Source organism: Arabidopsis thaliana, chromosome 5, assembly GCF_000001735.4.
Source record: "Arabidopsis thaliana chromosome 5, partial sequence".
NCBI classification, from domain to species: domain Eukaryota; kingdom Viridiplantae; phylum Streptophyta; class Magnoliopsida; order Brassicales; family Brassicaceae; genus Arabidopsis; species Arabidopsis thaliana.
In genome coordinates this window covers 399,978-422,335 of record NC_003076.8, presented here as the reverse complement: position 1 = coordinate 422,335, position 22,358 = coordinate 399,978, and the positions used below count along the sequence as shown (strand labels likewise).

At 37.2% G+C, this 22,358-nt stretch overlaps 11 protein-coding genes and 1 non-coding gene across 22 annotated transcripts; 4 read left to right on the top strand and 8 right to left on the bottom strand.

Moving 5' to 3' along the window:
* Window positions 1–267: 267 nt before the first annotated feature.
* On the top strand, window positions 268–2,678 carry NDP1 (Tetratricopeptide repeat (TPR)-like superfamily protein). Its single transcript, NM_120291.4, has 12 exons — window positions 268–576; window positions 671–797; window positions 890–963; window positions 1,038–1,084; window positions 1,174–1,312; window positions 1,406–1,450; window positions 1,537–1,726; window positions 1,812–1,873; window positions 1,969–2,069; window positions 2,144–2,198; window positions 2,281–2,325; window positions 2,411–2,678. The coding sequence occupies exons 1-12, from the start codon at window positions 378–380 to the stop codon at window positions 2,587–2,589; spliced, it is 1,263 nt and encodes a 420-aa protein (NP_195833.1). The 5' UTR covers window positions 268–377; the 3' UTR covers window positions 2,590–2,678.
* On the bottom strand, window positions 2,563–3,245 carry OHP (one helix protein). The gene is made up of 3 exons (NM_120290.3): window positions 3,052–3,245; window positions 2,857–2,979; window positions 2,563–2,771 (listed from the first exon to the last, which is right to left on the bottom strand). Exons 1-3 carry the CDS (start codon window positions 3,190–3,192, stop codon window positions 2,703–2,705), a joined length of 333 nt encoding a protein of 110 aa, NP_195832.1. The 5' UTR covers window positions 3,193–3,245; the 3' UTR covers window positions 2,563–2,702.
* Window positions 3,246–3,669: 424 nt separating this feature from the next.
* On the bottom strand, window positions 3,670–5,419 carry CYCD7;1 (CYCLIN D7;1). Of its 2 annotated transcripts, NM_120289.3 has the most exons (4): window positions 4,989–5,419; window positions 4,650–4,736; window positions 4,262–4,556; window positions 3,670–4,165 (listed from the first exon to the last, which is right to left on the bottom strand). In NM_120289.3, exons 1-4 carry the CDS (start codon window positions 5,247–5,249, stop codon window positions 3,783–3,785), a joined length of 1,026 nt encoding a protein of 341 aa, NP_195831.1. In that variant the 5' UTR covers window positions 5,250–5,419; the 3' UTR covers window positions 3,670–3,782. The 2 variants fall into 2 exon arrangements, with proteins under 2 accessions (NP_195831.1, NP_001332391.1); NM_001342646.1 differs by lacking the exon at window positions 4,650–4,736 and having other exon boundaries at window positions 4,989–5,334.
* Window positions 5,420–6,056: 637 nt separating this feature from the next.
* UNE18 (Oxysterol-binding family protein) lies at window positions 6,057–9,055 on the bottom strand. Of its 3 annotated transcripts, NM_120288.3 has the most exons (10): window positions 8,600–9,055; window positions 8,232–8,325; window positions 8,009–8,125; window positions 7,842–7,914; window positions 7,646–7,764; window positions 7,434–7,555; window positions 7,169–7,345; window positions 6,916–7,060; window positions 6,658–6,836; window positions 6,057–6,557 (listed from the first exon to the last, which is right to left on the bottom strand). In NM_120288.3, exons 1-10 carry the CDS (start codon window positions 8,695–8,697, stop codon window positions 6,320–6,322), a joined length of 1,362 nt encoding a protein of 453 aa, NP_195830.1. In that variant the 5' UTR covers window positions 8,698–9,055; the 3' UTR covers window positions 6,057–6,319. The 3 variants fall into 3 exon arrangements, with proteins under 3 accessions (NP_195830.1, NP_001330945.1, NP_001330946.1); NM_001342645.1 differs by lacking the exon at window positions 8,600–9,055 and having other exon boundaries at window positions 6,105–6,557; window positions 8,232–8,384; NM_001342644.1 differs by having other exon boundaries at window positions 6,111–6,557; window positions 6,658–7,060; window positions 8,600–8,857.
* Window positions 9,056–9,416: 361 nt separating this feature from the next.
* AT5G02090 (uncharacterized protein) lies at window positions 9,417–10,355 on the top strand. Its single transcript, NM_120287.3, has one exon. It carries the CDS (start codon window positions 9,729–9,731, stop codon window positions 9,984–9,986), a length of 258 nt encoding a protein of 85 aa, NP_195829.1. The 5' UTR covers window positions 9,417–9,728; the 3' UTR covers window positions 9,987–10,355.
* Window positions 10,356–10,565: 210 nt separating this feature from the next.
* Window positions 10,566–12,637, bottom strand: AT5G02080 (phosphopantothenate-cysteine ligase-like protein; the record flags this gene model as incomplete). Of its 7 annotated transcripts, NM_001342641.1 has the most annotated exons (10): window positions 10,779–11,018; window positions 11,101–11,220; window positions 11,303–11,404; window positions 11,556–11,615; window positions 11,721–11,772; window positions 11,835–11,859; window positions 11,923–12,008; window positions 12,130–12,174; window positions 12,276–12,390; window positions 12,468–12,622. In NM_001342641.1, 10 exons carry the CDS (start codon window positions 12,574–12,576, stop codon window positions 10,779–10,781), a joined length of 954 nt encoding a protein of 317 aa, NP_001331970.1. The 7 variants fall into 7 exon arrangements, with proteins under 7 accessions (NP_001331969.1, NP_001331965.1, NP_001331966.1 ...); NM_001342643.1 differs by lacking the exon at window positions 11,835–11,859 and having other exon boundaries at window positions 11,922–12,008; window positions 12,468–12,576; NM_001342640.1 differs by lacking the exons at window positions 11,835–11,859; window positions 11,923–12,008 and having other exon boundaries at window positions 10,566–11,018; window positions 12,468–12,637.
* A 1,364-nt stretch (window positions 12,638–14,001) lies between these two features.
* On the bottom strand, window positions 14,002–16,467 carry AT5G02065 (uncharacterized protein). The gene is made up of 3 exons (NM_001342637.1): window positions 15,205–16,467; window positions 14,713–15,081; window positions 14,002–14,550 (listed from the first exon to the last, which is right to left on the bottom strand). The coding sequence occupies exons 1-2, from the start codon at window positions 15,625–15,627 to the stop codon at window positions 14,851–14,853; spliced, it is 654 nt and encodes a 217-aa protein (NP_001331424.1). The 5' UTR covers window positions 15,628–16,467; the 3' UTR covers window positions 14,002–14,550; window positions 14,713–14,850.
* On the top strand, window positions 14,116–16,441 carry AT5G02070 (Protein kinase family protein; the record flags this gene model as incomplete). Its single annotated transcript, NM_120285.1, has 4 exons — window positions 14,116–14,556; window positions 14,735–15,122; window positions 15,214–15,273; window positions 15,357–16,441. 4 exons carry the CDS (start codon window positions 14,116–14,118, stop codon window positions 16,439–16,441), a joined length of 1,974 nt encoding a protein of 657 aa, NP_195827.1.
* On the bottom strand, window positions 16,389–17,871 carry AT5G02060 (Uncharacterized protein family (UPF0497)). The gene is made up of 3 exons (NM_120284.3): window positions 17,298–17,871; window positions 16,858–16,990; window positions 16,389–16,756 (listed from the first exon to the last, which is right to left on the bottom strand). The coding sequence occupies exons 1-3, from the start codon at window positions 17,426–17,428 to the stop codon at window positions 16,562–16,564; spliced, it is 459 nt and encodes a 152-aa protein (NP_195826.1). The 5' UTR covers window positions 17,429–17,871; the 3' UTR covers window positions 16,389–16,561.
* A 118-nt stretch (window positions 17,872–17,989) lies between these two features.
* Window positions 17,990–19,357, top strand: AT5G02050 (Mitochondrial glycoprotein family protein). The gene is made up of 3 exons (NM_120283.4): window positions 17,990–18,376; window positions 18,485–18,843; window positions 18,938–19,357. The coding sequence occupies exons 1-3, from the start codon at window positions 18,092–18,094 to the stop codon at window positions 19,095–19,097; spliced, it is 804 nt and encodes a 267-aa protein (NP_195825.1). The 5' UTR covers window positions 17,990–18,091; the 3' UTR covers window positions 19,098–19,357.
* On the bottom strand, window positions 19,346–21,437 carry PRA1.A1 (prenylated RAB acceptor 1.A1). Of its 2 annotated transcripts, none has more exons than NM_120282.4 (8): window positions 21,016–21,437; window positions 20,769–20,809; window positions 20,597–20,675; window positions 20,413–20,499; window positions 20,243–20,331; window positions 20,083–20,154; window positions 19,859–19,968; window positions 19,346–19,780 (listed from the first exon to the last, which is right to left on the bottom strand). In NM_120282.4, the coding sequence occupies exons 1-7, from the start codon at window positions 21,171–21,173 to the stop codon at window positions 19,865–19,867; spliced, it is 630 nt and encodes a 209-aa protein (NP_195824.1). In that variant the 5' UTR covers window positions 21,174–21,437; the 3' UTR covers window positions 19,346–19,780; window positions 19,859–19,864. The 2 variants fall into 2 exon arrangements, with proteins under 2 accessions (NP_195824.1, NP_850753.1); NM_180422.1 differs by having other exon boundaries at window positions 19,460–19,770.
* A 374-nt stretch (window positions 21,438–21,811) lies between these two features.
* Window positions 21,812–21,978, bottom strand: MIR2111b. Its single transcript, NR_142566.1, has one exon. It is a non-coding gene; the product is annotated as a microRNA ath-MIR2111b precursor (primary transcript).
* Between the last annotated feature and the right edge of the window lie 380 nt (window positions 21,979–22,358).

Genomic DNA, 22,358 nt, shown 5'->3' with positions numbered 1-22,358 from the left:
GCTGAAGCAAAATAACATATGAAACCAAATTGAGATAACACTTCAAATCATATTGCAAATGTAAAGAGTGAATTTGCACAATGATTTACAAAGTGAACATATACAACAATGGATTATAAGTTCTTTAAAAACCACAACAACAAAAAAAAAAAAAAAAAAAAAAAAAAAATTCTAGAGGAACTTTTGGGTCAATTTTTGGTTTATTTGGTTATCACAAAACCAAGCCAATTATACCGATTTTTCCAAACCAAACTCAAATTATACCGATTGAAATTGGCCACTCTTAGTGACGACGGCGAGGAAGAGCTCCGCCGACGTTTACTGAGTAAAACCTTTACTTCTGAGCAAGACAAGAAAAAAGAAGATATTGAGCGATTATGATTCGCGCAGCTGCCAAATTCTCCAGAGAAGCAGCGGCAACGATTCGTGGCCGCACGATCTCCGTTAGAGGAAACCTTATTCGATACTCGACGCCATTGAGATTGATTCACGGTGAAATCAGCGTTCCAAACGCGAATCATGTTGCTATTCAGATGGTTAATTACGCTCTTTCTCACGCTAGGTCACAAAAATCAGGTCTTTCTCTATAGTTATAAGGATTTTAGGTGTTTAAACTCTAAGTCTCTGACTGAATTCGAAATGGGTCTCTGTGAATTCTGAATTTTTGCAGATGAATCTTATGCTCAAGGGATGCTAGTGCTTGAGCAGTGTCTTGGGAATCAACCTAACGATGATCAGGTTTCTCATGATTCTAAAGCAACAGTCTTGCTTGCCATGTCTGATCTTTTATACGAAAGGTTTCATCTTTTTTTACCATTTTCTCTCTTTGTTTCAATTGGTAGCTTAAGATTTCTATAAACGTATATTGATTGGTTTTCTATCTTTACAGTGGGAATAGTAGTGAGGCCATTGAACGCCTTAAGCAAGTCATGACTCTGACACACTCATCGTTGGCTATTAGAGGTTGTTGTTGTGAACTTAAGAGTTGTTGAGTGTTTTGTGGCCTTCTGTATCTGAAACTCTCTTTTGTTGTGCAGTTGTTGCTGTGGAAGCCCTTGTTGGTCTGCTGATTCAGTCAGGACAGGTTCAAATCCCAACATTGCTGCTATGTTTTTGTGTTTCTATATTTAGGAACTTGTGTTAGAAATATGATTATTATTTTTTCGTGTTTAGGATGATGCTTCATTGGATGTTGCTGACGAATTTCTGAAATTGGTAAAAGAGAGTGGCCATGAGAATCTTCAGGGTGTGGTTGCTACAGTTAAAGCGATCAAAGGCCTTGCTGAGCTTGTGAAAGGAAATATCGAATCCGGTAGAGACACAAGCCTCAACCTCTCTTCTCTCTGTTTTTTTTTAATTCCAAAGTAAGTTTGGTATAGTTTAATGGTAAGGATTTTGGGTGCAGCCGAATCTTTATTTCGAGGACTTGAGAATCATGAAAGCTGCAAAGGTACACACTAGCCTTTTTCTGTTAGTCTGGAGCTAGCCTTGAAGAAACCTGATTATTGGGACCTCTTTATAACTACATGATAATAGGTAACATTGCACTTTCTTATGGTGAATACTTGCACGCCACTGGAAATTTTGAACTGGCAAAGGAGATGTATCAGAAGGCAATTCAAGGAGTGACAGAGACCAAAGAATCTATGTGTTCATGTAACATGAACTTGAAGGCAGTCTCACTGGCTGCCACATTTGCTCTGGGTCAGCTCGAGTCACACATTGGGTAGACTTTTGAGCTTGTGCATACAGGTCCTAGTGTGAATTTTCTGGCTATATCACTAGTCCCTGTTTGTGTTTGCTTTTGTTAGAAACTTTGGTGTTGCGGAGAAGACACTGACCGACGCATTGACAAAGACTGAGGAACATTACGGTACTGTGTGGTGCGGTTTTTTGGTCATCGATTCTCAATGACTAAATCTCCAGACTAACGGAATCTGCCTTTTATATCATCCTTCATTTGATCAGGAGACAATCATCCTAAGGTTGGTGTGATTTTAACCGCTGTGGCTCTGATGTATGGAAACAAAGCAAAGCAAGAACGCTCAAGTTCTATCTTGATTCAAGAGGTGAGAGATAAGTTTCTTTAAACTCAAAAACATTGGAGTTTCGTCATCTTACCCCTGTTTCTTTTTCATCTCAGGGCCTCTACAGAAAAGCATTGGAGCTCATGAAAGCACCTCCACTGGATTCAAAAGGTACTTACAGACATCTATCTACTTTGCAGGTTATTGAGATAAACAACGATTGTCCTCAACAACTTCTTTCTGCATTCTTTAGGGATAATAAACATGGAAAATCAAGAAGTAATAGCTTTAGCAAGAGGTAAGCTTAAGCTCGTTTGCTTGCAAACAGAAACGATTGCCATGGTTAGCTTATAATAAGCGTATTCGATTTTTCGATTGTGCAGCCGGGTATGCGGAGTTACTACTGATTCAAGAGAACAGAAAAAGCGAAGGAGAGAAAATGAAATCATGGGCCGAATCAGCGTGGAGAAACAAACGCATTTCTCTATCAGAAGCATTGACTCTCTCAGAGCCGTTAGGTAAAGTAGCAATCATAGATGCTCGCACCACTCGTGTACTCTAAAAGAATCTCAAACTTTTACAACAAATGTCACGTTTTGATGTGTAATTAAACTTGAGAATTTTACATTTCATAAGAGATGTTTTTGTTGGAAAGAACACAAACAGTGATATACATTATAGAGGAAGATCGAGTCCTTTCCCAATCTCTACACCGATCAGTTCAAGTATTCCCTTGTTCAGAATCTGGAAAACGTATATTTCAGTTTGGTTTCGTTGTATGTTAGATTAAATCAATTCTTGCAAAAAGAAACCATCTAGTAACCCTCACCAGTTCGACGATGAAAGTACCGATGAGACCAATCATGCAAGCTCGTGAGTTCCATATCTCAGCTGTTTGTGTGAATCCCAGAAACGCAGGTTGAGATTTGGGTTGTGCTTTTGGCACTATCACCTGCGAAAAACACGATTTAACTACCATTGAAGATAGACATTTGAATATTTGAAAAAATGTTCCAAACGTTACCCCTTCAGGAAGTTTTGCGGCTCTGACAACGAAAGGTTGTTGCTTCCGATTGAAACAGAGGTTCTGTCTCCGACCATGGCAATGAGTCGACAAGGTCGACAGAGGATGAAAGAGAGATGAAGATAACGGCGACGAGCTCATTATTTTCCTTTGTAGAGTGAATTAACGAAAACTACTTGATATGAACAATCTTTATCTTCAGAAATCACTTCAGGATTTAGCTTGTGGCTACACTGCTCTCTTTCTCCGATCCATTCATATTTCGCCACGTGTTATATCCTGCAACACATTTTTCCTTTTTTTGCTAGAATTTTCTGACAGTAAAACAAAATCATGGCCTCACCAACAAAAAAAAAATTATGGGGTAATATTTAATGTAATTATAAACTCATTTATATTTTTTTGTCGTCAAAAATAAATTAAAAAATATATATATATATATATATGTATATATAATGAATGTATTCATGATTACATTAAATAATATTCCATGATTTTATTTAATTATTATAAAATGATATGTATATATTTATCAGATTACAATTAGAGTTTTTTTGTTGTTATAGATTTGATTGTTTTATCTGTAAAATAAAATATGAGTAGTTTTTTTTTAACTTTTATTAATCAATACATTATTCTGTAGTATATATTACAATTGAGTCAAGGTATGTGTAAAAACAATTAAAAAACAAACAAACATTTCTCTCTTTGTAGGCTTCTTTCATAAAATGCTAAATGTAATTTGACATTTCAATTGTCATTCTTTTTGCCGGACGAATGTTGTCTTGGTGGTTTCCTCTATCCCTCTTCTTCTTTTCGTATCGGAAAATCTGAAAGATTTTAGAGAGATCTTCAACGTTATAATCCCCATTCATATTCATCACATCGCCTCGCTGCAACAGACTCAGAATACTCCTCCCTTCACTGTATCTTCTTCTCGACGACTGATGATCAATGTCTCGATTTTTCATCCCATCAACACATTTCACGATTTTTTCCTTATGATTTTGTTCAAAGAGATTCATGATACTTTCTCGACACACCTTGTCTTCCATGAGAATCCATATAGCAGCAGTGGCCACAACGCTTGGTGGGTATTGAAGCATTTTTAAATCTGCATGCATCAAGAATAACATTCCATATCAGTTCCCGTTTCACGTCAATCTTACATTTATAACAAGAAACATTTTATATGTAGATCAAATTTTACCGCATATAACATCAAGCAGATGATTTGTAATTCGATTCATGATCATATGATCCCCAACCATACCGATCTTCGACACAAGGGTTTGCGAAAAAGTATAACTCGTAACCGCGTTCACACGCCATTCGAGAGCTTTCAAAATTATGAGTTCCATCTGAGCAACTGTATTAACGTGAAACATATGAGTTAAACCTTCCATTTCAAGTTCTTCGAGTAATGGAGTGGTAACTTCATTGAACTTTGATGCGATCGATAATGAAGTTACCGCAACTAGTTCCACCATCCAATTCGTCCATTCCTGCATTTATTTATAATGAACATGTCATTAATTCAACCGCAATTATAAAGTTTTTATCACATTAAGTAATTGTGTTTGCTTATGTATACTTACGTCACAGCAAGTCATGTAGACGAACCGATCAAAACAATTAGCGGCGGAAAATACCGTTTCATATGAAAGATTTAGCCGACTCCGAGTCTGAGAAAGTAAAACCAAAAATTAACTTTTGGTTTATAAAACAATATGATGTTAAAAAATAAAAATAATACATACCAAATATTTTTATAATATCGATAATTAATTTTGATGCAAAAAACTTTTTCGTAAACCCAAATTTTAAAGGCTATCTTGAAAGATTTTATAGGTTGTTATAAGTATCTACAAATTTTTGCGGTTTACTATCAAATATCACACATAGGACAAACAAAGAGATAATAATAATTAAGGTACCTGGATTAGCCATTGAAACGCATGGAACCTATAATCGGTTAACTTCTTTGAGACGAAAAACTCAACAAACTTGTCTCCATGATTGTTAAAACATAATTCTTTCTCTAAGTCCATAGCAATGGCTTCCTCCATCGTCGCTGCGTCTATCTCTGGATACATCTTCACGACGTCATTGTCGTGAGAACGGTGACGGAAGTTTGGTAAAGGCTCCGGGGTTAAAGGACTCGCGGGCCAAGATTCTTCGCAGAGTAGATTATCCATTTGGAAACTGAACCGGTTTGATTAAACCGGTAATAAGGTATTCTACTCCTCACTCTCGGAACAGTGTTATGAGATCAGAGAAAAAGTGACGTATATATATGCGAGCGAGCGAGAGAGAGAGAGTGGTGGAGAAGAAAATGGGAAGTTATGGAAGACAGTTAAAAGTTAAAAAAATACGTCGGTTCAATCAGAAGAAGATGCGTCGGTTTAGTATACCATATAAACTTTAGTTTAGACATATTTAACGAACTAATTCGAAAGAAACCCTAACATAATTAGATGTTTTCTTTACGATATATTTGTGTTCACTTAATGACTTTAAATAATACGATAAGAAAAATCATAGTTATGAGTGTGTGTGTGTATTCAATATTCATGATAAAGTGTTGAAAGAAAATATGGAAGCGAGGATTTAGTTGCGAAGGGATATAATAAGAAGACGTCGTCCCACATGAAACGCGGTAAATGCATTCTACCCAATCTTCATAGAAATTTCATGTTACAAAAAAACGTTTTAAAAAATAAATGTTGCAGTTGTTTTTAATTTTAACCAACCTCGTGAGTCCACGACCTTTTGCGTAATTACCTCATCCACCCATGACAGCCAATAAATTACTAACTTTTGTTTTTTTGGTTTATCTTCTGTTTTTGGCACCAACTTCCTATTTTTGTTACCAAACCAAGAGATTTTACTTTCGATGTTCTTGTGATTTCATTTTATCTTTACTTCTGCTCCATTCCGTTTATCTATTGACAGAAAGAAAAAGGAAAAAAAAAAACAAAGAAAAGAATCGCTTGCTCGTTTTTATTAGTTGCTTAAGCCCCAAGAAACTTCTCAGTTTCCTTCTACTATAGTTTCTCCTTTAACGACGTCACTTCAATTCATAAAATTGCTTTCAAGACAACTCAGAAAATCAGTAATCAGCTTTAAAGCCTTACAAAGAGAGTAGATTATCAAAATATAGACTCTTTCTTATGGAAAATTACAATGAAACTGGTGATTAATACCAAAAACAAATGAAAGATCTAAGAAAGTAACAACGCATTACACAACAAATGGCACCAAAGGATTAAGCAGAGAGATCTTGGAATTGCCAAGGGTTGAATTGGGTCAACTTCACATCGGTTGTATCCTCAGAGTTTTCAGCTGTGGCGCGGTGCACCGAGTACTTTCCATTGAATTGGTAAACTTCGAGATCACCCCATGGTGTAGGAGTGACTTCTTCTGTTTCATCAAACCATTTTGGAGCAAATTTTTGGCCTTTCTCTTCTCTGCTTTTCTTCTCAGCTCTTTGTCTATCCTCTAGGCTGCAAAACAAAAAAAAACCCGGCTTCTATTAGCCTTTGCATTACTTTGGGATTAGTAGTCTTAGGGAAGCTAACCAAAAGACTATGAGTAGTTAGTAACCTGCTCTTTTCGAATCCAGATTTGGACATATCACCCATCTCCAGCGCGTATCTATCAGGACGTAGACGTGAATCAGATGACAGTAGCTTTTTAGGGGCAGTGTCAAAACTATTGATCTTGTGAGCAAAATGTGTGTATTGGTATTTATCGTTCTTTGGAGCTTCAGCAACCTTCCACACCTGTGGAAGTAACATAATTAGAAAGGTGACTAGATATAGTATGCAGAGGGTTTGCTTAGAGGAGAGAAATTGATAAAACCTCCTTCAGTTCGGTGCCTGGAAGAGGTTCGCCTTCCGCATCACATGGCTGATAACTCAAGGACTCGTTCCATTTTCCGGTCATTAGCATCTTGGGCTCTTCAGCTGAATTATACACGTAACCGTCCACTTCATATCGTCCAGATCTGTCCATTAGGTCCACATTTCAGCTCTAAATGGAGAAGCATGGAGATGAGATTTCAATTGATCAGATTTGTTTGAAGGTTTTTAAGTTTGATGAAGAAAGAACTTACCCAAACCAGCCACATGGTTGAAAGTAAAGCACCACTTTGTCACCAGTGGTCAGGTTCGTCATGACCATCTCTCCTGGCGAATCGACCCATGTTCGACCGAAGATAAGGTTATGAACCTTTGTCAGTGGAGGTACAAGATCAAGAACGACACCATCTCTTTTAAGTGTCACTCGTGTCCTGCACACATATTCATTGACTGAAAAGTTCAGTGTTTTAGTCTCACAAGGAGACTCTTAAATATAAATACATAGTTAGGAGATATTACCTTCCTACTGGGTAGACATCAATTGAGTTGCCTAGGAATTTCGTTTTCAGTTTTGAAGTGCAATCGTAAGCGAAATGCTCGTTTTCAGCATGACCAGCACTCATTGGTGGGTGATGGCAGACCTGAGGAACAAAACATTGACATATGTCAACTAAGAACTCATAATTTTTCCCAAGTCACATTGGAATATGAGTTGTAAAGAAATCACTCACCTGTTCAGCTATAAAATTGATCCCATTATGATTAGTCATCTCATAAGTCTCACCGAGAATTGGATTGAACGGCTTCCAGGTACGCTGGTAGGCGTAATACACAGATATAGCCCATGATGCTATTAAAGATCAGATGAAATTAGTCACACCATGAAAAAACTACAAGGAAGAACAAGAAGAGTGGGGATGTGCTTACATGCATATACCATACGCATGTAAGGATCTTCAGTTTTGTCAGCCATGTCTAGCAAATATGAGTATTCCATCAACTGCAGAGACAACAAATGGAGAAACCAAAACATGTTCAATAGAAACCAGAAGCTAAAAGATCTTTCATATAATCTAAAATCTAAGACCACAAACCTCAGCCATTTTCTGCAACATTGTCATGGGTTCAAAAATGATCACAGGAAGAGTAACCATAGATGTAACATCAGACCCTATATACTTCTGCATCATCTTCCAATAGCCATCACGTTCCTGAGAAATCAAGCCAACATATAAATCCAGAGTACTGTTTTTTCTTCCAATTCTTGTAACAACAACAAGAACAAAGAGAGAAATCTTTAGTAAATCAGCACTATACCTCTTGCTTCCATCTTCCTCTCCCTGCTTCTTCCTCTGCATCGTCTGTACTTCCTTCTGGATTAATCACTTCAAGCCCTTCATATCCCATCAAACTGAGAAAAAACACCATCAAACAAAATCAAATTCTTCACAACAACATGCACAATCTTCCCCAACTATATCACTAGATCTTTTCCAGAATTCACCAATTAACACAAGACTTCGAGTCCCAACCAAATGAAATGATAGAACATTCCCAAAACCAAATTTACTCCTCCGTTTCCACATGGAGACCAAATCAAAGATTAACATAACAAGTATGTGAATCCAGCTGACGATTCTAGGATTCGCAAACGAGAAAAAGTGGTCGGGATTTGATTTTCTTACCCGTTCACTGATTTACTCATGGCCGATCCGAAATTGGTGATGGATGAAGCAAGAGAGGCGAAGAAACCGCCGCCGTTTTTTGGATCGTTAGAAGCCATCACCACCGGCGATTACAGAAACCACCAGCTCTACCTTAAGAAAGAATGAGATCGATCAGCGACGGAGATGACGAAGAAGACGACGATTCTTCGTTGGCGGTTCTCCGATTTGAAGTCAAAAAGCCACTAAATGATTTTGTTTCTTATATCACATTTGAAAATTGAAGCATTAACCGAACCAAACCGGATTCCTTGATATTTGAAAGCAAGCAGATTTGAGAAGATGTCGACATAAACCACGTGAGGCCCAATATAAGCTCACATTCTACATGTTGGGCTTTATATAACGGCCCAAAATAGAATTATGTTCAATTTTAACGGCTATATATGTGTTTGTTCTTATTTTCCCTCACCTAACACGATCTTCAAAACTAAGAAAGTATTGTCATTGCTTTTTGAGTGAGAGAGCCAATTATATCTGTATTGAAGTCAAAATTTTATAATTATATCATTTTAACTAATCTTTTTGGATAATATATAAAATATAATGACTATGGGATCAAACTTTTCCCAATCTATGATGTAAACTATGACTTCATTCAAGATTTTGAGGATAGTGCGGTGGGTAATTTGATACGAATGAATTTTGAATAAATTATTTTATACTTCATACGAGAATTTGTTATTCAATTTTGAGTAGAGACTCTTTTCATATACCAAAACAAATTTGTTTGTGAGGATACTTTCATTTATATAAAAATGTTAAACTCAAGATTGCTTGAGAAGATGAAGATTTCTTTATGTAAGTTGAGACTTCCCTTTCACATATTATCTATCGTCTCATAAAAAACATCTTTATTTAATTTATCTTTCGATGCATATCCTCTCAAGAACATTATTTACCGTCACGTTTAAGCATACGTGGCAACATAAGCATCACGCCACGTCACTATCGCAACCCTCTTCCCTCTTATATTATACACCAGAAGCCCTCTCTCGCATTGATCAAATCACAAAACCACAAAAAAAAAAATCTCATCAAAAGGAAGAAAAAAAAAGTTTCTTAAGGATTGCAGAGATTTAAAAAGAAAATGGAGGGTTTGATTCCATTTTTGTACAAAGCCATTGTTATGTATAAAAGAGAAGGAAGCTTTTCGTCGGTTTTGCTCAGCGATCATCACTCTCCTTCTAACGCCGGTTATTACATGCGACTTCCTGGCGACTCGTCTAGTAGGTTTCGAACGTCCGATCTCCGACGATTTGGGACGGACCGTTTTGGAATGCTCGAAACGACGCCGTCATCTTCGCCTTCTCGTGTTTCCACTAGGAACATCACCAAACGTACGTAAGGACGACTGATGATCGATATACATACGTAAAGATATGATTGTGGTAATTGTAAATTAAATATTGTTATATACGTACGGTCCACCTTAAATTATTATACTTGCTAGTAAAACTAAGGTTTGTTAAAATCATCGAAATTATGGTTAAACTGTAAATATAATTTGTCCATAATTTTGATGAAGAAATTAAACAAATATGTAATTTACTGTTTTTTTTTTAATTTACGGTGGATCGATCATATATGTATTGATTAGTGGCTTTGTTCATTGTGTAATTGTAAAACCAAAAAAGAAAGTCAAGTGTGTTATCTTATGGATTTTCTTTTTTCTTTGCAAAAATCATATCATAATGGATTTCTTGTCATTTACGCATTCTTTTTCGTCAACGACGAAGTTGCTTTGTCGCAGTCAATACAGATGATTAAACCTATAAAAAAAAAAATGCTAAACATTTTCATGACTAAAACTATATTTTAATCTAGAGAATACGTGTTTGACTTGAACAGGGTGCAAATTATGATAATACTTTCAAATTATTTCGTTCCAATCCATTAACTAAAAGATTGAACGCTAAATATTTTAATTCGTGAAGTTTTGGGTGATTTACCTATTTATAAATTCAAACATTTCAAAATGTGTTAAATTCTAAAAGATCTAACAACAAATCTGAAATATTGTTTAAATTATGGTTAAACTTAATCATCACTCATACACATAACAAGATGCTCTATGATTCTATTTTATGTGGAGGAAAGATTTAAACTTTTCTTTGCCTTTAGAAGCACACTTGAGCAATCAGTTGTGAGATTCTTTGATGTATGTTGAATGTCGATCTACGATGAGACGAATGAGATTATCTTCAACAAAAGATTCAGGCTTATCGCATTCGCGTCTAACCACAACATTACCGCTGCTTGAAACAACCACAACTTCTTCCTTACGGGTTGATAGCTCATTGGCTACAACTGCGTGCACTTTGTATTTTCTTAGAGCCTTTGTAGCCTTCTCCATCAGAATCTTTGAGTCTGTCTCAAGCTGAATCAAGAATTTGCATATACATCATCGGATTTCGGAGAATCAATACAAGAAAGAATAGAGAATAGAGAGAGAGATTGACCTTGAATGATATGCAGAAGGCCTTTGGAGCCCAATTTGATCTCAAGACTGATAGCATTTTAGGGACTTGAGCTAGTCTTATGTCTAAAGGACCAGATCCTGATTCTATTTTGTGCTCTGTCTGGTTTCACCAAATATATACAAAAAACATCTTTCAGATACAAGAATTGTGTAGCATAGTCTTAGGGACATGAGACTCGTACCATGCTCTTCCATGGCACATAGAAGTCAGATACAGCAGCAGCAAGATAAAACATTGAACATGGACCAACATCTTTCAATGCCTCTGCAATCAACCGCAACATCTGTAACCAGAAACATTCACAAAAAGAAAGTAATTTCAGCCATGGCAGCTCTGTTGAAGAATTCTCACTACGCTTTATGGCAGTTTCTTTTGCAGTTACTATATGCCTCAAGACAAAAAACAAAGATTAGCTTGGTGTAAGATCGAAGAACCTGAAGATACTCATATATGGTTGAGAATGGGAGTTTTAGTAAGCTGCCTTCTGCTACTGCCTGCAATGTTAATTTGCAAGGTTATTACACAACAAAACTGAAAAGAGTTCTCAGCATTTTCCGTGAACGAATTCAATAACAATAAAAAAATGGTCTAATGCATACAGTTTGCTGATCCATAACAGCCATTTTCACAGCTTCCAAATGTGAGTATGAACTGAAAACCAACAAAGTGATGTATAAAGACACATAATTTGCAACCATAGAGAGCAGAAACACACACTTAATATCCATAAACCATGAACTACATTTGAATAAACATGAATCTATCTATATAGATTGAGAAAGAGATGTTCTAAGAAAAAACCTTGAATGTTAGTCTTATCAGAAAACTCAAAACATTCAAGGAATGGATCATCGGGAAGAGATCGACAATACGGTTGGCAAGTTCCCCTAAAGATTCACATAATAAACCGATATTAAAAACCACCATAACCATTACCAACAAAAACAAAAATCTCACTTATCTTTCAACTACACACAATTGAGAAACACATGACAAGGCCAACGTTACCTCCTATACAGAAATATCACAGCATATCCAGCCTTGACGAAATTCCTTATGCACCAAATCAAAACCAATTTAGATCAAAGAGTGATCATAAAAACAGAGAAAAACCACAACTTTATTAGGGTTTCTATAAGAGAAACAAAACTTACTCAGTAGAAGCAGCACCTCTGTTTCCGGAGCTGAAATTATCGATATACCTAACACATCGTTGCTCCAATGGAACCGTTGTTCCCCCTGAAGTCACACATACAATCCTCCTTCCCCCTGAAATTTAAAAACCCTTTGAATCATTTTCAATAATTCAATAATGTCACGTATATAATCAACAGCTATGATCTTGCCTTGTGACGATGAATTCAGTTTGATGAACTCATTAAGATTCTCTAGAATCTCCTCCATGTTCTTCTGAGGTGGGGATGATTCGAAAAACGAACTAATTTCATCTTCCATAACTTTTCCAAATCCAGAGAAAGTGATTCAGATTGACGAAGCTTGCTTCAGAGGAGTGTGAGAGCGAGGAAGAAGAACAAAACTTGTTGGGCTTTTGATGATCAAGCTATTCTAATTGGGCCTTAGAAACGGCCCATATAATCACAAAGTTTATATTCTTGCAACTATGGACATTTGTTTCTGATAAACTCACACTTGTACGCTTTTAGTTTTATTTGTATCAAGAAAGTACCTGAGATAGTGAGTTTTGGATTGCTGTTTTGCCAGATTGTGTCGATGTCTTTTGTGTCACTTATGCATTATCTTTTTCTTTTTGTCAAGTGTTATCAACCAACACTTGTGCATTCATTTTTAACCTACGAAGTTGATTCCGAGAATCTATAACTGATCTTTTTGCGATCATGATGATTACATCTTTTGTTGACTTGAAAATGTATGATATAACTATATAAGTATAGATGAAATAGTTGAGAAGTGTGAACAATAATAATCATTCGTTATTTTTTCTTGAGAAAATGGCGATACTATTCTATCTAAACACAATTTCAATATCATATACTTCACATTTCTATGTAATTTGACGTATGCAATTACCTTTAATTGATAAGTATATAGCTATAGGGGTAATTAAGGGGTTATTGTGGCTTTCCAGTGGTGTGGGAAGTGGGAACGGTATCTTAAACTTGGTTACATAACTCCGTAATGGGACCGGACGCTTCTCGTGTTAAAGTTTGTAACAACGAATACAAACAAAATAAAATATGTGATGAACTTAAAATCTTTGCATGTGCAAAACTTTGGATCTTGAATACATTGTTCATGCCTTATTCTTCTTCTTCTTCTTCTTCTTTTTTTTGTTCCTTAGTGTTTGTTAAAGTTCGTAATATATCTTGGAAGATGTATACGATTACGGAAAAAAAACCTTATAATAGATTTACTAAAAACATGTTCTAGAAAACTCTATACTGTCACACGACTCCCATTTAAATTCTTAAGTTTTTGTATCTATACGGATAAATAGTGAAAGATGTGATACAACAATTACTAAAATTCTTTTTACAAATCAGAAAATCTACCAGAATTTTTTCTGAATAGGCAATTACTCGTCCTCAACCAAAATGAATAAGAGATGTAGTGAAAATTATACTTGTCGAAAACGGTCCAGTCTAAATTGATAACGCAAAATCGAGTAAAAAATGAACAGTCAATAATACTTGTCGTTGAATAGTAAATAAAAGTAGAAAACTTAGGAAACATGAAAATGTCGGGATGATCATGACAGACAATGAATCTGCACAATCTTCCTTAGAAAATACAAACATGATTTTGAGAAAATCCAAACCAATCCTCACATTTTCTCGTTTCAAAACAACTCGGGAATTGCTTTTGTTTACTTTACTAAGATATACGTAACAAATGTATAACCACAGCAATAACATAAATAAATAATAATGACCTTTCATTAGTACATAAACCTAAACTTTTACTCACATCTTTTGATCACTAATTGTCCACACTCTTAATTAGTTATACAACAAAATGGAGAAGAAGCGATCATACTACGCCTTATTGATACCTACTCTCTTGACCGTATGGCTAGCATGCGCGGGTCATTCTTGTGCCCGACATGCTAAGGCAAAACCTCCCATGGCCGGACCACCACGGTGTCCTAACTGCGGACCTATGGTTGTACCTTATCCTCTAAGCACGGGTCCAACCTGCGGGGATCAAGCCTATAGGATAAATTGTGTTGGTGGTAAGCTTTATTTCGGTGCCCTCCATGGGTCATCTTATGTCATTACGTCCATCAACTCAGTGACCCAGCGGATCGTTCTACGCCCGCCTGGTCTTGCTAGCTCAGTATCCTGTATCTCAGCTGATGTCTCTAAACAGGGCCTCGAGCTCGACCCCCATCTCCCTTTCAGCATCACTAGTAGCAACACTATCTTGCTCCTTAATTGCTCTCAGGCTATGCTGCAGGTAAAGCAAAAAAGTTTAGTTGGTTTGGTGTGAAGATTGTAGAACATATTGGTTTATGATCAAATTTGAGATCAGTTTTAGTTTGGTTATTAGGTTTGGGTTCAATGAAAGTAGATTTCGATTAAAATGTAATGGAACCCGGTTTTCAGGACTGACCAAGAGATTTTGGGGTCTGCAGGCGCCAATAGATTGTAGTCCTACCAGCTTATGTTACAGCTACATCAAGAACAATGCATCACCTTGTTCTAAGGCTCCCTTGTGTTGCACCTTCAGAACCGACGGGTCTCAAACCGCTTACACGATCAGGATCAACGGTGGGGGATGCCTCGCGTACCAAAGCTTCGTGGGGCTGAATCCAAACAAAGAGGTTCCTCCTCCCGGGAAAAAATGGCCTGACACGGGGCTCGAGTTGCAATGGGCATTGCCTAAAGAACCAGTTTGCAAAACTGATGTAGATTGTAACCTCTTGTTGGGTAAATCAAAATGCTTGCCTGATCCAACGAGTCTCGGCCTGAAACGATGCTCCTGCAAAAAAGGTTTGGAATGGGATCCGGTTAACGCAATATGTAAGTAAACTGCATAACAAGTGAACTATTCAAAACAAATTTCTTGAATCAGATCATTGTGATTGATTAGTTCTTGGCATACATGTATTAGGTGGTAAATGTCGCCATGGGAAACACTGCAAAAAGAAGAAGAAGACCGTTGTTTTCGCAGGTACAGAGGATGAACCGAAAAACCAAAAATATATTCAAATGCCCATATGATTGTACTCCATTTTAACTTCTTTGCTCTTGAAGGTGCGGCTGTTGCGGTTGTGGGAGTTACGCTAGCGATTGCGGTAGCAGTAATTGGAACCAAACATAGCCACCAAAAGGTTAAAAAGGATATCCACAAGAACATTGTTAAGGAGCGAGAAGAGATGCTTAGCGCAAATTCCACTGGAAAATCATCAAGAATCTTCACTGGCAGAGAAATCACGAAAGCAACCAACAATTTCTCAAAAGACAATCTCATAGGCACTGGAGGTTTTGGAGAAGTGTTTAAAGCTGTTCTTGAGGATGGAACCATAACCGCGATCAAACGAGCAAAGCTTAACAACACCAAAGGCACTGATCAGATCCTAAACGAAGTCCGGATTCTCTGCCAAGTCAATCATAGAAGCTTAGTTAGGCTTCTCGGTTGCTGTGTTGATCTTGAATTGCCTCTCTTGATCTACGAGTTTATTCCCAACGGAACGCTGTTCGAACATCTCCATGGCAGTTCAGACCGTACTTGGAAACCGCTGACTTGGCGGCGCAGACTGCAGATTGCATACCAAACCGCTGAAGGATTAGCTTATCTCCACTCCGCAGCACAGCCACCCATTTACCACCGCGACGTAAAGTCAAGCAATATTTTGCTTGACGAGAAGCTAAACGCCAAGGTTTCAGACTTTGGGCTGTCAAGACTTGTGGATTTGACAGAAACCGCTAATAACGAGAGCCATATCTTCACGGGTGCGCAAGGTACATTGGGATACCTCGATCCAGAATACTACCGGAATTTCCAGCTAACTGATAAGAGCGATGTGTACAGCTTCGGGGTTGTGCTTCTGGAGATGGTTACATCGAAGAAGGCGATAGATTTCACTAGAGAAGAGGAAGATGTGAACCTGGTGATGTATATTAACAAGATGATGGATCAAGAGAGATTGACTGAATGCATCGATCCACTGCTGAAGAAGACAGCTAACAAGATTGACATGCAGACGATACAGCAGCTCGGGAATTTAGCATCTGCGTGCCTTAACGAACGGAGACAAAACCGACCTTCGATGAAAGAGGTTGCTGATGAGATTGAATACATCATCAATATTCTGTCACAAGAGGTTACTGAGACATAGCTGTCTTAGAAAATTACCAAAATGACTTGTACCCTTGCCCTGTTTCCGGTTATGGATTGGAGAAAAACAATTCATAGAAATGGATTTTTGTAAAATCATTGAGATGGGTTTTGTTTGATATCATATCAAGATCCAAAACATGGTATGAGACGATATAGCAGCTAAAAACCAATTAAAGAAAGATAAACCAACAGAAATCTGAAACCTATCGCAAGAGAGAGCGGGTTGCTGCCTGCAAAACTCAGTGTCTTTAGTGAATAAAACAGTAACTCCTGCAGAGGAACACGCGGCTGCAAGAGCGAGAAGTGCAGTGACCTGCAGAATTCCAAAAGAAACCTATCAAACAAATAACCTTTAAAACAACAAGACACCAACAGTGAATAAGCATATAATGAAATGGAAGATAAGTTTAATACCCAATCACCAACAGTGAAAAGGCTCAATAAGATAGGGCTTCGTAAATCACTTTTTCTCCTTATCGCATATACATCAAGACACGCAAGTCCAAAGCTCCATATCAATTGAAGACCCATAGATGCGACTAAGAAGCTGAAATCATTGGCAAAAGCAATCTATCATCATTTTGTATCTTTTGAGATAACCCCATACAGTAATCGAAATATAGAAATAATTCCATTTCCACATATTTTTTACCAAACAAAGAAAAAAATCTTGTCAAAGTTTCAGGCAAATGTTAATCATACACAATTACTAGTTCAGTTAGCTCTATCTTCAAAAGTTTATCCAAGAAAAAACTACAAAGTCAAGATTTTTGATACATCAGTGTCCAATGTCTTCAACTAAACTAAACTAAACCAAAACACCAAGACCAATGAGATTGAAGATGGACAATTACCAGAAAGCAGTGTAATTGGAAAAGTCGTAAGAAGAAACCATAACACCAATGGAAGCAGCAGCAGTTGCACATTGCCCTAGTCTCAGTATCAACCCACTCATTGTTCCAGGACTCCCAATCATCTTCTTCATTGATCAGAACCCAAAAACAAACACAATAAACAGAACAAAACCAAGACTTTCTATCCTGTTCCTCACCAAAATCCCCGGGAGAAAAAAATCGCTACTTTACAGGAAATTGATCATAAAAACCCTAAACCCATAATTTTATTCAGGAAAATTTCACAAACCCAAATCTCAAAAGTTGACTTATGATCATAAATCGTACGGAATTGGGTAATTAAGAGCATCGCCACCAGAAAACCAACATTAAAAATGACAACTTTTTTGAGCTATATGAATTTAAAAACAAGTATCTACCACAAATTTAATTCTGCTTTTTTGGAGGAACAATTATGTTTCCCTTAACTTCAAGCCAACGATATTAAAATTGAAGTTGGAAGAAACAGTGACGCAATTCTGACGCCGGCAAGAGCTATTTTGTTCTTCTCTCCTTTTGCCTTTAAGGACGTGTCCACACACAGACATTCCTCTCTCACTGTACGAATGACCAATTCCTTTTAATATATGGGCTTCTTATGGCCCATTAAGTAATTGGGCCTTATTAAATGGCTTTTTATCTCCTACATAATGCTTTGCACTATAAACAAACCTTAAACCTCTCTTCTTCTCTCAGTAAAACCCTCATTTCTGTTTCTCTTTTCACTTTTAAGGAAAACCCTAGAATCCTCAGAAATGGCGTTGAGCACCGTGTTTCGTCGAGCTTCGTCAACAGTAGCCAATCTTGCTTTCCGTGCGGGTAGATCTCCGGTTAGCTTCCGCAGTGGCGCTGTCTCCGTCGAGAGGCTGATTCGTGGTAGCCACCAGATCAGGCGTGGATCGGTTAGTTCATTCTCAGTCTCGAGCTTTTCGACGGAAAGTGCGATCTCTAAAACAACCGCCGACGAGAATCTTGTTAGCGTTATCGAATCTGAAATCGAATGCGCCGTCGCAGAGGAGGCTCCTCATGACACTGACTTCGTAAGTTCTCTCTTTCAATATACATGATTCTTCTCGAATTCATGAGATTTTAATATTTCTGGGGTTTAGAACAATTGTATCTGAATTAGAAATGTTTTGGAAAAACAGTTGGAAGATAAGCCAGAAGGGTTTCCATTTGAAATCATTGATAATTCAGGGGAGAGAACTGTGTTGCTGACAAGGAAATTTGAGGATGAAACCATCCAAGTGGAAGTTGACTCTGTTGCTTCTTATGATGATGAAGATGAAGAAGAGGAAGCAGAACCAAACAATGAAGAAGACGATGAAGATCAAGAGAGCTCGGGTAAAGTCCGGGTTCCGATGGTTGTTAGTGTGCAGAAAGGTGATGGTGTGTGTCTTGAGTTTGGAGTCAGCGCATACCCGGATGAGATTGTGATTGATAGTTTATCGATCAAACAACCGCAAGGATCTGATAATGACCTTGCTTACGAAGGACCTGACTTTGAGTAAGTTTACTTCAATGATAGTGAGTTCTTGTTTGGAATATATGAGATTGGGGTATTGTTATGTGATTGAATTTGGTTATTGTGTTATGTGCAGTGACTTGGATGAGAATTTGCAGAAGGCTTTCCACAGGTACTTGGAGATCAGAGGTATTAAACCAAGCTTCACTACCTTTCTGGCAGATTATGTGGCCAACAAAGATAGCAGAGAGTATCTTCAATGGCTCAAGGATCTCAAGTCTTTTGTCGAGAAGTGAAACTGAACTTTGTTCAGAGAATAAGAGCGAGATTTCTTTTTGCTTTAAACTTTTGAGTTTATCTTAGATGAACTTGATATCACCATGAGCAATCGTTGAAAGTGAGGTCATGTGTTATGCTTGTTAACAATATTGCTACATGTTTTTAATGGGTTTTTAGGTACTTTGCTAGATATAAGATGCAACTCTTTCGAGTGTCAGTTGGAAAAAATGTTACGACCTCAATAAAGTATAATTCTTTTGCATTTTCCCATTGCCTATTCTTATCCGAAAACTCTCGGCTAAGTAGTCAAATCATTTGTTTATTTTCCATTTCTTGTTATCTCATTATTATTGTTACTAGACCTCTCAACCCAAAAAAAGAAAGAAAAAAATGCAAGCTATTAAACGATTCTAGGACTTTACACAAAGGGTTTTGTGTTAGAACGAAGAACAACAAAGCTAGCTTTACAAGTCTTTAGCAAAAAAAAGAGAGGATTTTGCTAGCAAAAAGAGCTCAGAGCTCAAATCTCAAATCAAAGAAAAAACAGATGATCCCAGTCATTGAGCAACAAATCCAGATTGAACATCCATAGTACAGTGTTAACGAAACCGGGTTTATCTTGGAGAAAGGCAGTAAGTTTGGTCTTTACAGCGTTATGTCCTCAGCAGAACACGATCATGGTGGTACAAGCTGCCAAAGACTGTCAACATTTCAGAAAATCTAACCATCCAGTTAAGCAAATAGATGTTAGACTAAGAAGAAGATATTTCAAACTTACATTACTCTAAATCTCGCTGTAGTTACGCCATACTGCTCGGAATTCCTCCCTAAATGTGTTAAAACGTGCCTTCAAGTTCGGTGTTCTCAAGCTTGCATGAAGAATTGTTGCTGTAACACAAATTACAAAAAGAGGTTGAGTTTATAAAAGCCTATATGTGGATTTTTGAAGTAGAGTGAGAGAAACTAAGTTATGACTTATGAGGATTTGTGTAGACTGCATACCAAGATGTGCAATGAGTAGCGCAACCGAGACTCTGAGCAAACCAGAGGAAATATACCAAAGAGCAAAACTCACTGCGAAACAAAAAAAAAACTCCAAATCATGTTTTTTACGGTTTTTGGAGATATATTACATCAAATGAAAATATACAAAGCCACATACCAAGTGAGCATGTCAAGACAAAAACCCAACGGGGTTGACCACATACATGGATTGCTCTCTTTGATGATGGACGCCCACGAGTGACAGGTCTAAAAAACACAGATAACATAGATGATAATAAGCAAGGAGTAACAAAGAGTATGAAAGGCAACAAAGAGAGATAAACATACGTCAAAGGAGGTCTCATTTTAGCAGCTAACTGTGGAGAGAATCTTCTGACGGTTCGTGTCGCCTTCTCACTAAAAGAACCTGCAAAGCTGTAGACAAGAATACTCAATATGGATCTACTGATTCAAGCATATCCACTAGTCAAAGCTCTGAGAGTTTAAAAACAAAAGGAAGATGAAGAAAAACCTGTCATTTAGAAATGCCAAACTTAATGCTGTCAAAAGCGCAGCGAAGATCGCTAAAGGCCTTGTAAGGACTCCCAATCCTGAGAAGTAAAATTTGACAATTCTAAGTGAACAAGACATCATTGATAAACAACACAGATGATAATGCTTAGCCACTTCCTCACACCACATACCAAGTATAACGACGATCATGATGAAATAGTTTGTTCGGTAGCTGCATAAACAGATCATCATCACAGGTCAAAATTAAGCTCAATACAGAAACTAAGCTATCAAGACTCTGTGTTCTAACCAAAGTCTAAGAATTCTATGTTCAATTGGGACGAATTTGATTGGTAATTCTCAACGAGAGATTGATCACAACATCAGATCCGAATAGATATGAAATTGGCGAACAAGAAAGAGAGAGAGAGATCGTACTAGTAGAGATTGCACTTGAGGCGACTATCCCATTTAGGGACAGATTTAGGAACGGTGAACCTTGAGAAGAACTCAGACGGAGGACGCGGCGGAGACGACCAGTCAACTTCTCGGAGAGCATCGAAGAGATCATCAACCGTTACGTTTCCCCAATCCATAATCTCCGATCACAAAAACACAACACTTCTGATTCCACAATCCTTAGTTAACCTTATAAGAAAACAGGTACACAAATTCTCAATAGAATCGATCGATTGAGATCAAATTATCAAAGCTTCGTCGAAGAGAGAAACAGCGATTTCGTGCTTATATCGGAAAACTTGAAAAGTCTATAATGCTTTTTCTTTGCATTGGGGAAAGAGGAAGGAGAGAATCATCCTTCTTTTTGTCAAATGACGTTTCTGCCCTTTAGTCTGGTTTTCGTTAACCAAAGGGGTCCTGGACCAGATTTTATGTAATCCGGTTTTCGAATCTTTTAATCTAAACTTTGGTTTTCGTTGTATAAATTCCAAAACAAAACGCATCTAAACCGATCTAGATTGGAACGAAAGTCTGGGACTATGATTTGTAAAACGATTAATCATCTAAAAGTTTTAAAAGGAGGATCTCAAGCTCTAGATATAGGTAGGGGACAGGGAAAACAAAATATTACTGGCATAAAATCATATTTTAGACTATATGTATCAAATCATATCCCACTTCGAATGACTAGACCAAATTATGATTGATGGATATATTCTTCACTAAGATAACTAACCTGTTTCAAATGGATTTAATTCGATGCTTCTTCTTTCTCCAAAACCGTTAAAGCTAAGTGTTTTCTTGAGTAAGGAAGAGGTAAACTGTATCCCGAGGATTAAAAACTATACATTCGCATATGTATATGCTTAATTGGTTTTAAACCTCAGGATGCAGATTACCCGTTCATCATCAAGTACCTTCATCTTCTTCTTCGTGTTGTTGTTGTTTTATGTTAATGGTGAGAATATATATAGAGCTGGTGAAGCTTATAAAAATAGTAATGGTGCAAAAGAATTATACTTATTCCGAAGGTTTAATGCTTCTGGAACAAATACTCACACAGAAAGACAATATCTTTAGTTGTCCATGGTTTCTTATATGTTCTCATATTTATCTCTAGACTCTAGTTCAGCATATAGATAGACCAATATAAAAATATATGATATAACATGTACGGTTGACGTGGCTAGTGTCTAAGGTTGCCACTATATGTATTCATGAATAATTCAAGAACAAATCGAATAGTATCTCTATTGTTTTTAGAAATTTAACTAAAATTTTTACATGAAACGTGTGGAGAGTGTTTTTCCGCATCCACATAA